Source organism: Varanus komodoensis, unplaced genomic scaffold (genome assembly GCF_004798865.1).
Source record: "Varanus komodoensis strain SLA01 unplaced genomic scaffold, ASM479886v1 scaffold16, whole genome shotgun sequence".
Lineage (NCBI taxonomy): Eukaryota > Metazoa > Chordata > Lepidosauria > Squamata > Varanidae > Varanus > Varanus komodoensis.
Genome location: NW_025335468.1, coordinates 22,835,746 through 22,852,599, shown reverse-complemented (window position 1 = coordinate 22,852,599; position 16,854 = coordinate 22,835,746). Strand labels below are relative to the sequence as shown.

General features: G+C 39.8%; 1 protein-coding gene across 2 annotated transcripts in view; it reads left to right on the top strand.

Annotated features, from left to right (window-relative positions):
- The window catches only part of METTL15 (methyltransferase like 15), a 105,568-nt gene that overhangs the window by 32,347 nt on the left and 56,367 nt on the right, over window positions 1-16,854 (top strand). For both annotated transcript variants that reach the window (XM_044425837.1, XM_044425836.1), the window contains exon 3: window positions 9,009-9,145. In XM_044425837.1, the coding sequence (XP_044281772.1) occupies window positions 9,009-9,145 (137 nt within the window). The remainder of the gene's footprint in view (window positions 1-9,008; window positions 9,146-16,854) is intronic.

Genomic DNA, 16,854 nt, shown 5'->3' with positions numbered 1-16,854 from the left:
AATGCCACTGCCATTACTTGTGGCACCACTACCCAAATAAGGGAAGGAGCAGTACATTTTGGGGGTCATTGGGGAGCAGAGGCAAGTTGGGGGCGACAATGGTTTGGTGGGCCCATTTTTTGATCCCTTCTGTTGGGCTCAGGAGGTTTATCTGGGTTTCTCTGGGTTTTCTGGGAAACCCAGGTATATCCAGAGCCAGTTCAGAGAGAATCTTAAGGCCTCAAGTAGTATGCAGTTTTCAGTGAACTCAGACGAGATGAAGAAGCATGGAAGGAACTAAATTAAAATTAGGAAAATAGTATTAAAATTATTTATTTTCTATAAATGAGCCTGACAGTGTGATCACAGATTACATTGCTAAAAAAGGGGCTATGCCAAAGCATTGACATTTTGCTTCTGTATCTGATAAACATAACACTTTTTAGATGTGAAGAAAGTAATTTGAAGGAAGAATGCCCATTTATTTACTGGATGCACTTCAAGGTCATCAACATACAGTATTTGCATCTCAGCAAAATGGCTGCCACTATTTATTTATTAGATTTATATTGCATCCTTTTCTGATGTGCTCAAAGCAACTTACATCATTCTCTTTCGCCTGCTCTTAATATTATCCCCACAACAACAACCCCATGAGGTAGGCTGGGCTGAGTCTGTGACTGGCCCTAAGTCACCCATTTGGTTCCATGACTGGGCTGATTCCCAGTCCTGCACTCTTAACCACTACACCACCCTGGACTTTATACTGTTTACTCTGTTTTTGGACTCAGTCCCCTAGTCTTCAGGCAGGTAGGTGACCAACATTTTTAACTTGTACATCACTAGCCAGCTGTGGTGTACTTCATGTATTTAATGAATGTTATTATGTCCTCCTCCTGTGCATGGTCTTTTTCTGTCATTACTCTGATACCAAGAAATTGAATTCATGTAAGAAATATGTGGCTTAAGTTATCCTTGCATAAATGCGACTGATCTAAAATATTGTTAAGTTTACCAAATTAAGCCAAAGGAGTGACTGACTTTGGCATACATGATAGCTCTGTCTGCCTAGCAGTAGCAATCTGTTCAACAAAGGCAGATGCAACAACCATATATCCTTGTTTGAAACTGTATATGAGAAAATTGATTGAAATTGCGCATACTACACCTACACGTGTTATGGTAGATCCCATGGTAGGGGTCTGTGCCCATGGTTCTAGTTGGAAGGCCAGGACCATATTAATGGTGACTGCTCCAGAATAAGTTGATTCCCTCCATGATCAATTTTTATACAGATAAAATAATAGAGTGAACTCAAGTTCGCAAAAGCCATGTCTTGATCTATTTCTTAGTCATCCAAGATGTCACTGCTCCCCCACCTTTTAAAAAGAGATCAGTTGTAGAAAAGGTATATTTCACCACAGTGGGAATTGGGGAATTACAAATTCTTTAGCAATGTCATTTCTATCTCATGTAGCAGATGTTGTGTGGGAGAAGGGAGAGCTTACATTAAAAACAAGAAGCTCAAGCTGGATTTAACTAAAAGCCATAAATATGAATCCTACACAATGTGTATATGTGGAGATTCCCTTAAGAAAATATTGTTAGAAGCCTCAAACAATGTAATCGCTAACATTTTATACTACGTTTGCTACTGTACCTGAGTCATATAAAATACTAGGCAGAGCAATCATATGGCCCGGACACCATGTCTAGAGGGCCATAGGAAGCTTTGGATTCTCAGCTCTGAAGTCAGAAAAGAACTCCTCCCTCAGATCTGAGGATTCACACTTAAATACCTCTCTTCCACTTTGTAGCTGTCATGGAACTGGATAAGACTTGACCTCAGAGACAGGTAAAGAGGAAATTTCAGGAGGAGCGGGGAGAAGAGGGAGGGAGGAGATGGGGTCCACCAGGCTACAATATATCCCAGTGGCATTGCAGCCTCATTTCCTCTTCCTCCAAAGGTAGTCACGGATAGACATCTGATATTGGCCACCTAGCTGATTTTGCCAGGCAGGAGGAGTGGGAGAGTGAAGAGAACCTCCATGCTCCTCCTGCCCTTTCATAGAATGCTTGTACTGCTCTGAACTTGTATCATCCCTATTGGAGTGTGCCCTAAGTAAATGAATATTTGTCATGTACAATGATAAACTTAATGTGACAACATCTTGTAGAAAGCCATAACAAAAATCTGTGAGATGCCAGTTATGAAAAGGTGAACTATTTAATCTAATTTCTGTGAACTAAGAGTTTAAGTTTGAAAAGTGGCTGAAAACAGTTTCTACATTGAAGAAGGGCAATTTTTGCACAGTAAAACTTAATAGACTAAGTATTTGCAGAGTTGAGATAGGATGACTCATCCTAGTAACACCACTGATCTTGGTAAAATGGAGGGAAAATGAAATATATAGCAATGCATTGATTTGATTTATTTTGTATTTATAGCCTCTCCCTTCCTGTGGATTTTCATCTTACATAAGCCTGAAGCGTAGATACATCTAAGAAGTATGAGTTCTTGTATAGACAGCTACCCAGCAGTGCTTGCCAAAGAGACAATAAATGTTAAGTTACTCTTTTAACTTGGTTTGGGAACCAGGTTGATGACCTCAGTCAAGAGATGGATCCTATTGATTTGCTTGACTTTTTCACTGACTTTTGCTATTGTTTACCATGGTATACTTCTGGACCACCTGTATACACTATTTTGCAGCAGTTTCAATCTTAACTTGATTTTCTGTAGGTCCAGAAAATTGTGTTGGTAGACTGCTCCTCCCCCGTCCATCCAATTATCATGTGCAGTGCAAGGGACAATGATCTATGTGGAACTGATGGGTGAGGCCATTTGGGCATTTAGAGTATGGTGCCATCAGTATATTTGGTGGCATCCTATATTATCTCTCCCTTTCTTTAGGCCCAGTTGTAGTGGATCACTATCTAAAGAGGTGCTTGAGGACATTGGCTGGCTGGGTATAAACAAATTAAAGGTTACTTCAGAAAGGCAGTTCAAAATATCTTTTATATTCTTTGGTTCATGGAATCACATTTGAGGTTTGAGAGTACTTCTAGGCTTCTGGAGGCCCAGGTGATCTTTTTCTAGAAGTGGCTTTACTAGTTTGAATTAATATGAGAGCTGCACCATATCTAGAGAGAATAATCTGCATGCTGGCATCCATGTCATAGTACCTACCAATCGGCAATAGATCCAGTTGTCAGCTGGCCAGGGATAAGTGCATCTAGCCCTCTGATGGGCGAGATGCCCAGCACCAAACAGATCTGTATCCTAGAAGTCTAATTATTTTAGCGGGTAAGAAACAAGAATACCTTCTAAGCAGCAGCAGAAGCTCTATTCATTTCTTACCTGCTAAAATATGAAGCACAAATTAGAAATGACCTTTCCTTTCTGCAAAGCCCTCCATCCCACTGGACTGGGCTGGTGGCAACCACAAATGATGGTCAGCTATTAAGCAAAACCAACATTTGTCAATTCCCGCTTTGTACAATCCAAGGTGCTGGTGCTTACCTTTAACATCTTTCATTGAGTCCAGGGTTTGGTCTGGATTGGTTTGGTTTTTGTTTTGAGGGAATATCTTGTCCTGATTGAATCTCTTCTTAAGTATGTTGGTAGACTGGTAAGTGGCAATGAGGGCAGGATATTTTTGGTAGTAGAACCCCTCCGCCCCCCTCCAGGATTGCTGTTCCATAGCCCTAGTTTGCAAAAGCATTTTCTTGACTGGTTACAGTCATGCAGTTTGCTAACCCATGCTTCTATTAACTGTATTGCTTCTGTTCTAAGTTCAGTTACTGTTGAATTTTAAAATTGTAGTGTAATGGTTTTAATTATATTTTAGTTGCTAAAATTGTTAGGTGCTTCTTTTGGGGCCTAGTTTTTGTGGTTAGAAGGCACAACCACCAACAGTTGTGCTTAAGGTTGATTTGGCAAATTCATGGTTATCAATGGCTAGTAGATATGATGATTATATGTTGCCTCCAGTGTCAGAGGTGGTATGTCTCTGAATACCAGTTGTTGAGAGAGTGGATACTGCAGTGGTCATCTGATCAGCCACTGTGTAGGATGGCAACTCATACATCACAAAAAGAGGAAATACCTAACTCCAGAAGAGGACAAAAGATATAAATTTGCATAACATCTAGTAAGAATGTAGAGTGTGGAAGTGCAGAGGCAAAATGTACCTCTTCTGTTCCTCCTCCTCAAATCTCCTAATTTGGCAGCTTTGGGTCAGTGTGGTAGGATTGAACCCTAAATATGTAGAGTGATCAATTAGTTTGCAAATGTTTGTACATATTTACAGCACTGTACCTTGCATTTAGTGAGTTGGAACATTTGAATTCCATACAGGCAGTAGAGAAATGTAAGATTCCTAGGCAGCATCTCCTTGTGTGTAACAGTAAGAGGTAACAATATTATTATTGGTCCCAGAATATAAAATTGACTGTGGATCGACTGTAGCTTGCAATAACTAAACAAGATAATAATGGTTATTTCATTATCATGTTTAACATTCTTTCCACTGTGCTTTCAATGTAATTAGTAATCTAAGAAAAACATTTCCTCCAATTCTTAAAACGTGGGAGAAAATATTTAGAAAAGGCATATACTGTAAAAAAGAGACCACTGAGATATACTGTTGAAAGTGTTAAACAGTTACTTAAACTAGAAGCCACAAAATAAATTATGCAAAGTTCATTTCTTCTTCTTTAAATGCCAAATTAAGGTCATAGAATTCCATAGACATATTACTAAATTAGAAGAAAAAAAGGAATTGCTAACTTTATTTATTTTTCTGTGGACATCATAGAGAGTTGAATCTTTTCTAAAATGTACAGTCACAAACTGGTAATAAAATTCCTATGAGGAACTGTAACACGGTATCATAACTTAACTATCCAAGTGTGACTCATTGCAAGAAACATTCATATAATAATCCATTCTGGTATTTTCAGGGCTATGTGGATAAAATGTCATTTTGTTGTACAGAAAAGAATCTGGCAAAATGGAAAGTATGAGCATACTGTTGATGTCTCTTCTATACTCTGTGTTGAATTCATTATGTAATTAGTATGTTATACAGTGTTTATATTCAGTTCTTAATATATGATTACAGTGGAATTCTATACATCTCTACTAAGCCCTCTTGCATTCAGTCAAACTTACTTCCAGGAAACCATATAGGACAACAGTCTTAATATTCCAAAATTACTTCAATTAGACATAATAGTTATTGTAAATGTGTAGAGTCATACTTCCAAATATAGTGCCTGAGCGGTCTAGGTTGCAGGGTACAAAGCAAATATGTTCCTTGAATTTATGTGCTCCTTGCATTTCTTACTAATAAAAACCGGATAGTTTTTTGTTTGAAAAGTGTTATACATCCATTAAAATTTTGAACTGGGTGCTTCCAGACATCCAATCCCTTGCCTTCATTACATAGTTCTTTTTGAGGGGGTGGGGGGCTTGCCCTGAATTTGTTACCTCACCACTTCTTTCCTCACAAATATACTTTACAAGGAAAAGTGAAATAGCTGCACAATGTATTTTGATAGGTAGCGCTAGGAACTTGTTGGGATAAGATTAAGAGCAGAATTATATAAGCTGCTTTGAGTTTTTTGTAAGAAAAGGTGGGATATAACAGACAAACTGTTTATCTGAAGCATCCATGGATGAACAAAATGTAGTAATGCTAAGAATTTACAAGAAGGTTATGGTCTTAAATCTTGCCAATATATTTTTCATTGATCTCAGTGAGATGTTACCTTCTAAATTCATGAAGAATTGGATGAAACGTATTTGGTGTATACATTTATCTTCCTTTTTGTCTATCAAGTACTAATTATTTAGGCCAAGGCTTCTCTTGCTAGCTGTGTATGTAATCTGTATTTATTAAAATGTACAGGTTTTCCTAGCACTGGAAGACTAGTTGACTCTAATATATAGCAAGTTAGGGCTTGCCAGGAGTCCAGAAGGAATATTTTTTTCCATGGAAAAGCTGTTCTATGCTGAAAGACAAGATGCTTCCCTCTGGATGGCAAAATGTTGTAGCAGAAGGTTCCTAGGGTCAACCACTAGCACCTCTAGTTAGGCAGATTAGGATGTCTTAAAAGATGTGGAATGCCTCTGTTCACCTGCTGAGAAGTGAGAAAGGACTCAGCATGAAGAAGATTCTGGGTTCAACCCCAGGCATCCCCGAGTAAGGCTGACTGGAAGCAGCTCTGAGTTTTAGGCAGTGTTAACAATATTGGTAGATGAAATGATAGTTTGAATTGGTATCCCTGGCTGCTTCCTGTGTGCCTATGTTAGGAATGTTTTCTCCAGTGAGGTACACCTACCTCTTCTCTTTATGTTTTCAGTGCTGGGCAACAAACACTATTTTCCCAGGCCTTTTAGTTCTGTATTTTAGATGTTGAAATCCTACTTTGTCTCTGGTTCAGGAATGTCTGCATTCACTTTAGTGTATGGAAAGGTTCGAGGAAAATGTACCTGCTTCTATTTGATATTAAATGAGGGATTAAATTTGATGAGGTTGGAGAGAAGGACATACAATTCAAATGTATGAGCCACTTGAGTACATTTCTGAGTTTTCTTTACTACACTGAAGCTATTTTCAGCTCCTGTGTTATGCTGTTCTATCACTTTTAGCAAATTATCTTTCAACTGTTTCTTCTATTATGCCATATTAAAACTTATTATCAGGCTAGCAGAATAGAGCTGTTAATAAATGGCAGAATGTGTGAAATCACCAGAGTAGGACATCTCCATATGCAGTATAGTTATGTTGTAAATTAATGAAGCATGGAAAAATGGAAGATGTGATATTATTCAGCAATGGCATCTTTAGGACTGATTTACTTGACTATTCAGCTCATGTTGACCTTTACTGAGTCACTGACCTAGATTACATGACATATTGTCTCTTCCAGATTTACTTGGTTTCTGCAGGGTGGATTATTTTTCATGAACAAGTCACCCTGGAAATAGATGGCATGTTCTAGGGATTGTTCAACCCAGAATGGTTTGTTGTGTTCTCTAAACCTAGCAGGACAACTTTAATATAGGTTGTTGAGAATGGCTATAGAGCTGCTCAGCAAGAGTGGCAAAAATTCATCGCCACTCACTTCTGCAAGTGGCAACTCTTCCACCTATCCTGAGATAACACTTTAAAATTATAGCCACTCATTCTTTGGTGTATGTGTGTGGGAGGGCGGGGGTTATGTTATTTTTTGGAGCCTTAAAAAAGCACAGATGCGTTTATAATTTTCAGTCCCTGAAAATTGTATATTTTAATTTGTGGTTTGTTTTGTTTTTTCGGTTTGGTCCTGCATTGGTATGCACTTATGGATATCCAGTGCAAAGCAAGACTCTCTAGGCTAATTTGCACAGAATTTGCAAGGGACAAAGTCCCCAGCTGTCAGTGGGGACAGTAAGCCCTAACGTATGGAAAAAAAGGGTGATCCCAAAGAGGATGAACCCTGAGGGGCTATTGTAGCCCCCTTCCTTTCAGTTTTAACTGTTGAATTGACACTGCTAAGTGTCCTCCAGCTTTTCAACAATTCACCCTGACTGCAACTACTCTAGAAAGGGGAGATGTAAGCCCCCACACTCTTGGAGTACTTACTGCCAGTGTACAAATAATTTTTTTTATAAAGTTGAACTTTATTTACTTACCACACCTTATATCAGCACAAGTTTCTACTTAGTTTACTTCCCAGCCATCAAATTTGCCTATCTGCTAGATTTTAAGAATGCTCAGGGAACTGCAGTAACTGCAGGAGTACGTACTCATAACAGGAGCTGTGTAAAGAGGTGTGTGTGTGTGTGTGTGAGCGTGAGCGTAAGTGTGAGTGAATCCAACCTTTCTGCAATAGCTGGAAGCTCAGGGAGGCCACTAAGAACTGTCATTTGACAATTAAAATTGACAGGATTACATTGATAAGTGGGTAACATTGCTGCTGTCTTCTGCCGTTGTACCTAATTTCCTCACTTTTTCCTCAGTTGACATCTAGGCAATTGGCTGCTGGCACCTGTACACAAATTAGCCTACGTGCACTCACCTTGCCCACTGAAAGAGACAATACAAGATTGCATGTGTAGAATTGCCATAAGTGTACATTTGCTTACCTGCAAAGTACTACTAATAATATATTCATATATTTTTAAAATGTGCAATTCTTGACTCCAAAAATTATGACCCCAGTTGTGCCATTTTGAACCTCTTTGGGAAAAAAAAGGCAGTGGACAAAAAGGATAGTGTTTGCAGAGAGGAGGGGAAGACAAGATGTGTTCTGCCATGAAGGATTCTAGATTACTAGCTGGAAGACTAAGGGCAGTGGGGGAACAGAACAACCTACAGTGAGCTCTGTTGTCTCTTCGGTGTACCATGGATTGTTCAGCAAACAACCAACTCTTTGTGGCTTATTTGCAGAGTGGATTAGCATGAAATGTGAACCTACCCATTGTCTTCAGATAGCCTTATCCATTCTGGTCTTGTGAATGGTTCAGTGCATGCTCATATTACCAATAATATTTCCATATTATTATGGTAATATTACTTACCATAATACCAGTTCATATTACTATGTTCTTTAATAGTAATAAGTAAGTAATTATTGGCAGTCTTGGAAACACCTAATTCAATTCCGTGAGCTGGACACAGGAATGGTGAAAAAAATAACTCCACTTGAGTCTTTCAGGCATTTCTTAGAGTAAGTTGGAAAATCCTTGATTTGTTCACAGTTTTTATCATTGCTTATCAAATACTTTACCATACAGAGGATCTTTCCACTGCTTTTGAAGGTGAATATAAATCCATGTTCAAAGATATGAAGTCTCTGCTTCTTTTGCTTCTAGGAATCAAAGAACAATAGTTTGCACTTAAAGTGAAAAGATATATCTGTATGGTTTGAGTAAAAATAATTAACAGATTGCAAGCTAATTAGTAGTGGCTTATCTAAAAGCTTTTGTGTTTGTCTTCATTATTAAGTGAAGTAACAATATTATTTTTTTCTATCAGTGTATTCTTGATATGACATTTGGAGCAGGAGGCCATACCAAGGCGCTTATGCAGAAAGCAGCTGGCATTAAAATATATGCACTGGACAGAGACCCTACAGCTTACGAACTAGCTCAGCAACTTTCAAAATCTCATCCGTGAGTAGCACTCTTCTTTCTCGTGCCATTATTTTAGTATAACATGTCAGAGCAAGCACTTCTGTGTATGTGTATTACAGACTTCTATTTACTTACCAACATTTATGGATTCCTTACATTAGAAAGATACTTCTAAGTGATATACAAATACAATAACCCAACAGGCAGTTAGAAAATCAGGTGATCTCCTAAATATCCTAGCCCTCAGTTATTTAGGGGTCCAAAAGTACCCAACCCTCAAACCTGCCTCAGTAACACATAGACAGTTGGTGCTGTTCCCTTAGAATAGATGTGCTATGCTGGCAGTAAGCCACTTTTGTTGCAAACCTAACTGTGACATTTTGCACCAGTTGCAGCTTCTGGACCAGCCTTAAGAGCAGCCCCACATAAAGTCCATTTAGAGTTTTGAGGTAGCTAATCCATGACCCTGGTAGCCAAGTGAGTGGACATAGCTCTTCTATTAACTAAACCTGTTATAAAATACCTCTTAAGTATCCAACACCTGTGTTTGCAGTGACAGTGCATGTTTGATGAGCACCCTTATACTATGCACCTGCTTCTTTAGAAGATGTACAGCCCTGTGCAGAAGAGGCAAAACAGACCTAATTCCTGATATGGAAATCATTCACTTGCAGAGCCTTCATCTTGCCAGGATTAATAGTGAGTTTACTGGTCCTCCTATGTCCCACCACTGCATCCAGGCACAGCCTCTCCTGATTCAAATACTGCAGAGAAATGGAGCTGGATGCCCCTGGCATATTGTTAGGCACTCACTCCATTGTCCAATGACTTGATATATTTTACCCTAAATAATAAATAGATATTATTTATAGCACAGAGAACAGAATAGTGCGCTGCAACACCGTGCATCTTAAACACCATAGCTCCAATGATCATTCCTTCAAAACTGCTCTCTAAAACTGACGCTGCTTATAGGATCAGAAGTACTAAAGAACAGTGCTTTTGATCCTGATCTCACAAAATCAGTCTAGGAAGATATTGATTGTATCAAAAGCCACTCAAAAAGCCAGTAAGAAGAGGAATGAGGCAACATGCCCCTTTCCTGTTAAAAATCATCCATCAGAATCACCATTGACAATTCAGTCCAAAAACCAGACCTGAACCCAAGCTGACATCGGTCAAGATGAGGATGGTTGCAATTGCGTCACTACAACTCTCTCAATCTTTTCTTCAAAAAGGACTATTTATTTAAGTTGTTGTCAAGTACTTCAGGGCCCAGAGTAAACATCTCTAGGAGTGGTTGTACCACAACCTTTTTAAAAAGGTAGCAAGTATCACCCCTTTCTATAAAGAAGTGTTCAGCATACTTTGGACCCATATGCTCTACCCTCATCAGCTAGCTTTAATCTGCCATGAAAGGTTAAGGTTCAAACTTGTTTGTGTCCTCATGCTGCAAAAGCAAACTGATCCCATAATATGTGCTTAGGTGCAGCTTTGGATCCCTCAGTGAGAACTACAGTAAATGTGTGGTGTCCAAATTGCTGCAGACAACCATTTTGTCCTCAAAGTAATTTACATAAGATTTGCAGGCTTCTAAAGAGAGGCTAAGATTCTCAGCATGAATCTCAAAGTCTCCCAAGTTCACTGACTAGTTTCTCCAATACCATGCTTAAGACCAGCTTAGCAAGCTTGATCAGGGGGGCTGATTGACAGAAGAATGGGTGGAACATCAGCTGTGTCCTGCATCTGTCCCAATGGACCAACAGCACATGTGGGCACGTCAGGCTTGCCCCTAGATGGATAAGTCTCCTGGTGCTGGCTAGAATCATCAATTAGAAAAGGATATGAATTTCCAGAAGGCGAATAGCTGGAAACTATTACAGGGTTATAGGGGCATCCCCCTCCTCTGATGGTCTGAATCAATCAGGAATGGTCTAGTTCAGACTTCCCTTATTCCATTTCATGCCTTACCTCTCAGTGTGCTATTTACATCTTTCTGATGATCAGATGACTGCATGCTTCAAGTTCAGGCCAAGTGGTCTAGGTTGACCATACTCAGTATCCACTCTTAGTGCTCAGATTCTATTAGAACAACCCTGGCTAGTTTAGGTCACCTGTTCAAATACCCCATTCTGTTGCTGGCTTTTTTCCTTTCTGCTTGGGATTGGCAGTGGTATATCATTTACAGCCAGATTGCATATTCATGTTATTTGTGCTTTTAACATGGCCTGAAATAGTAACAATATATATTTTCAATAGGTTAAGGGCTTGTTGCATTTTTAATACATTTAGCTCCTCTCTTCTAGCTGTGAAGCTTTTATTGAAGATGCAGTGTTATTTTAATAAGAAAAAGAAATGGGTCAGGCCCTATTAGGTATTCAGTGTGGATATGAATTCTTTGACATGCATTCTGGGGAAGCCTACAATTTAGGAATTGCTGCAAAGATCCAAAACAAAATAAAATCCTGTCAGTAGCAATATATTTGACAAATAAAACTTTTTACACCCACTGAAAGTGAAAGGTTAGAAAGGTACCTGAAATCTACCACCCATCTAGTACTACTGCAGGCTGGAAAGGATATGATACTTACACACTGGAGTCAAACTGTTTTAATGCATTCAGCTCTAAAAGAAATAATATCTTGGATATAGGCAGAAGTAATTCAGGTCTCTCTCTCTCTCTCTCTCTCTCTCTCTCTCTCTCTCTCTCTCTGTGTGTGTGTGTGTGTGTGTGTGTGTGTGTGTGTTTGTGTGTGTTTGTGTGTGTGTGTGTGTGTTCATGACCAAATCAGCACACACACAGATACACACAGCCTGTCTAAAATTTTGGGTATTTTTTGTTTCAAGGTGAAATTAAAATTATTGTAAAAAGATGGACTATGTCTTGTAATCTTGTGAGGTGTCATAAAACATAACGGAGATCCAGACATCCACATAAACGAACAGCTCAGTTAATCCTTCTGCTGTTTTCTGTGTGCCTTTAATGTGTGCATATTTAGTAGACTGGCTTTAATCTTCTTTGTATAGATTTCAGTAACTGGTCTCAGTTTGGGAGAGTTGTTTACAAGCAGGACAAATGTCTGTACAAGTCTGGCACTTTCCTCTCTAATTTGCTTCCTCGCAGTGCCTAGACCTGACCACCACACTGATCTTTCAAAGTGAATTGTGGAGTTGGCCCTTTGAGCTGCTTCAGAAATAACCAGTGGGAAAGCCTTGGGTAGGCACAGATATAACTGCGTATAGGAATAATTCATTCTGGTCTGACAAAATGTGACCATCACCATGTAGGGGACAGCAGGTGGGGTATGCATGGCCTGTGGGCTGCATGTAGTCTACCAAGACCATTTGAGTGGGTTGCTGCTGCTGCTGCTGAAAATTCCTGCTGTTGTGCTGCAGCAGTTCTGCAGTGAATTGTTTCCCAACAGAATCAATGTTTCCACAGAAAAACAGGATGTGTGTTTCCCTGTTCACCTTGTTTGCCAGACAAATAGCTGTTTCTATGTGGAATGGGACTTCCTACACCCACCAAGCATTTATTTATTTATCTTAATGTTTATAAATGGCCCAATCCCACAGGCTCTGGGAGGTTTAAAAGAAATTAAACCTTTATTTTTTTTCTCTGAATTCAGGGGAACCCAATTCTGCATCCCTTGTTTTCTTGCAGAATCAGTGTAGCAAATTTCAGGGATACTGCAGACTGTTTCCTAGTAGTATTAATAGAATTATATACCAAAAAACTGGGGTTGCCAACTTCAGAACCAGTCAAGTCATTGGCCAAGATATTCTAAAGCCAATAAATGTATTTAGACAAAATGGGTTAGACTTCCGAATTGATTGCTTGTGCCATGAAAGTTTCATGCATGGACAAAAAGTTCATTCATATGTATCAATTTATGATAATAGCAAGACCATGGATTTCTTGAAATCAATACATACTTCATATTCCATTGATCTGTGACAGGTCAGAACAGGAAATGATTCTTTTGTAAGAATCTTTTGTAAGAAGATGCACCCCCATTAAAATGTGCTGAGTTTCTTTTCACCCCAGGAAATAAGAGCTCACATCTGGAACTCTGTAAATAATTGTTTGGTTCAGTCCTCATCTTTGAAATTTATGACATTTGAATGCTAATGGTTAGGGTCGTTTACAAAGAAAATACCTCTCATTGGGCTGAAAGCAGCAGAATGAAATTCAATATGGACAAATAGACTGAAAGCAACACAATGAAATTCAATAGAGACAAATAGCAAGTTTTACACCTAGGGAAAGGGAACCAAACACACAGTAACAAGATGGAAGATAACTTGACTCAACAATAATGCAAGTGAGAAATACCTTGGAATTGTTATAGATCACAAACTGAATATGAGTCAACAATGTGATGTGGCTGCAAAAAACAACAACTAAAAAACAAATGCTGTATTGGGCTACATTAACTGAGATTAACAAATCATACAAGGTACTGGTTACCTTTTATTCAGTACTAGTTGGGGCCCATCTTGAGTATTATGTAGAGTTGTAGGTACCACACTTGAAGAAAAATGCAGACAAGCTGGAAAAAGTTTAGAGGAGAGCAACAAAGAGAATTAGGAAACTGGAAACAATGCCCTACTGGGAGAGATGGAAAGAACTGGCATATGTAGCTTGGAAAAGAGACAACTAAGGGATTTTTCAAATACTCATAAGGTTGAAAACGAGAGGAGGACCAGGCTCTCTTCTCAGGAAACCCAGAGTGCAGGACATGGAATAATGGGCTTAAGTTAGAGGAAGCCCGATTCCAGGTGGTTATCAGGAAAACTTCCTGATCATTAGAGAACTATGATGATGGAACCAATTACCTAGGGAAGTCATCGGCTTTCCAGCACTGGAGACATTTAAGAGTAAGTTGCACAACCATCTGTCAGGAATGCATTAACTTGGAGTCCTGCAATGAGCAGGAGGTTGGACTTGATGGCCTTACAGGCCCCTCCCAACCTTACTGTTCTATGATTCTGTGATCTCTGAATAACCACAATTTGTTCCACACCTTTGATATTAAGAGGTGGGACTTTTAATCAGTGTCAGCCAGGTACAAAGCATACAAGAAATTAACCACTAGATATATTAGTACCCTAATTCCTTCCTATGAAATGACTCTAGATCCTTAGCTGTTCTATTTTAATTCTCTTAAAATATTTAGACAACACTCCCAAAATGAAAACCTCCCAGATGGGAAGCCTAGACTTTCATGAGTTAATTCTTTGTACCCATGAGATTACAGTGGTACCTTGGCTCATGAACGTTATCCATTCCAGGACTCTGGCCGTGACCCAAATTGGTTGTGAGCCACGTTAAATTTCCCCATAAGGTTCAATGTAAATAAGGTTAATCTGTTCCATAACTATTTTTTTTAATCAGAAAAATGTGAAGCAAAGTGACAAAGAACAACAAAGATCATGGCCATCTCCCCACCCCCCAGCATGACTGCTATCCTGCCCGTCATCCCAGCGCAGTGGGTGAGGGGAGAGATGGGCGCGATTCCGGGCACGCTGTGGGGGGAGAGATGGCATGAATGTGGGCTCACTGGGTGGGGGAGAGACGTGTGCGAATGCAGGCGCACTTGGGGGAGGAGACGGGCGCAATTGTGCTGGCAGAGGGAGATGGCCAAGATCGCGGTTGCACTTGTGCAGGAAAGATGGGTGCGATTTCAGCCACTCCCCCCCCCCCTGCTCCCAGCAGGATCGTGGCCATCTCCCCACTTGGGAGGGTGGGGAGATGGCTGCGATCACGGTCGCCACCCAATGCATTTTGCGACCTGAGTCAACATTTTTATGAAATTTTTGTTCGCAACCTGATTTGGTCGTGAACTGAGGCGTTCGTGAGCTGAAGTATCACTGTACTTCATTTCTTACAGTTTGTTTAATGCAATTTTTTCCCTTTTGTGAGATGTTAGGAGGTTTGTATTCTGAATCAGTTATAAATGTTTTTCCTTCCATGTCACTTTTTCTTCTGTTTTATTCATGTCATTAAGTGAATCAATTCTGGTCATACTTTTGTCATCTTCAGTCGATGAAGTAGCAGGCCACAAGCTATGTTGGATTTGAGAACAGCCAACTTAATATAATCTTGAAATCAGCAAACTCTTAATAGAAATATTCTTGTATTTGTTTTAAAATGAGGGCATCTCAAGAAGACATCACTCTCAGGAATTCAGGTATGGCCAAATATAGTTATGCAAGTTTCTTACCTCTGTGTAATGTTAGTTCCAGTTTTCTGAAAATAATAGTCTGAGTGTTTGTGTAACTTTTTCCTATCATATAAAATCTTTCACATTCTAATCTTAAATAAGAGCACACTGTAAAAACCTGTAGATTGCTTTAAAATTTCTAAAAGGATGTTCAAGAACAGCATTCCTGAAATAGGTCTTTGCACTTCTTTGACATTTGTGTGTGTTGTACCCTTAAATGAGGCTTTTTTATTTTAGTCATCAGTCCTTATGTACAGCTGTCCATGGTATCTGAGATCCTATCTCAGTGAACCAACAAGCCATTTCATTAGGCGGTAGATAGACATATAAGGAAAGAACATATTGTAATAGTTATTTGTATGTGAATTGTTGTATGCTTATTGCTCGCAAAAGATTGGAAATCTGGCTTTCTACCTTATTTCTTCATTTGATATCAAAAGTAGCATCACAGTGCAAATCTTAAGACTGTATTGATGTCTTTCTACTGGTGCACTGAATTGTCCTTCCTCCCTGCAGCCCTTATCTTAGGAAGCACCTGTACCCATATGTGCCTACCAGACCTTTGAGATTCTGGTTCTTGACTCCGAGCAGAGCACATCAAAGCAAGATGCCCCAGCTGGTCTAGGGCCTCTGGGATACAAGCAGTCAAGCTCCCAGGGAAAGCCAAGAGGAGTTTGGAGGGGGAAGTCTCTTTTTTACCCCCTGTTTTGCTTCTTTTCCTTATTTTCACCTTAAATCCCTTGCTGCATGTGGTGGTGCGGACAATGCACCAGGAAGACTCCACAGTGGGTGCCCTGCAACAAGTGCAGCTGCTGCACACTTGTACCCCATTACAGGAAAAAGTGAGAGCACTGGAGTGGCAAGTGTCCACCCTCTGGACAATAAAAGAAAATGAAGAGTTTCTGGACAGAGCAGAGGAGCTGCAAAATGTAGGTGTAGTCCAGAAGGAAGAAGAGCAACTGCAAGCAAAGGAGGCAGACGAGAACCCTGAGAGAAGGGAAAATGAAAAAACTCGCTGGAACATGGTGATAGACGCAGAAGAGCTAGAAAACACTCTGCACCCATGGAAGCAGTGGAACTCTCGAACCGCTTCAAGTTGCTTGAGGAAGGGATGTGTGAGAAACCCACTGTAAAAGAACCACACAACACACTAAATAACTCTTTCTCAGAGACAAAGGGCCAATCAAACAAGGAAAAGGACAGCAACATTTGCAACAAAAGGAGAAGAGTGCTAGTTGTGGGAGATTCCCACTTGTGTGGAATGGACAAATATGTATGTTGTGATGACCCAGAGAATCGCCAAGATTGCGGTCTTCCTGGCACCAAGGTTAAAGATACAACCAGCAAGTTCACACAACTCATACAACCTCTTCCTTCTCTTCCGCATGGGAACTAATGACACTGCCAGGAGAAGTTTTTCTGATATAACTTCAGACCTCGAAGCTCTAGGGAGGAAAAAAACAACAACCTGAGTCCCATATAGTCTTCTCCTCAATCCTACCAGTACATGGAAGAGGAACT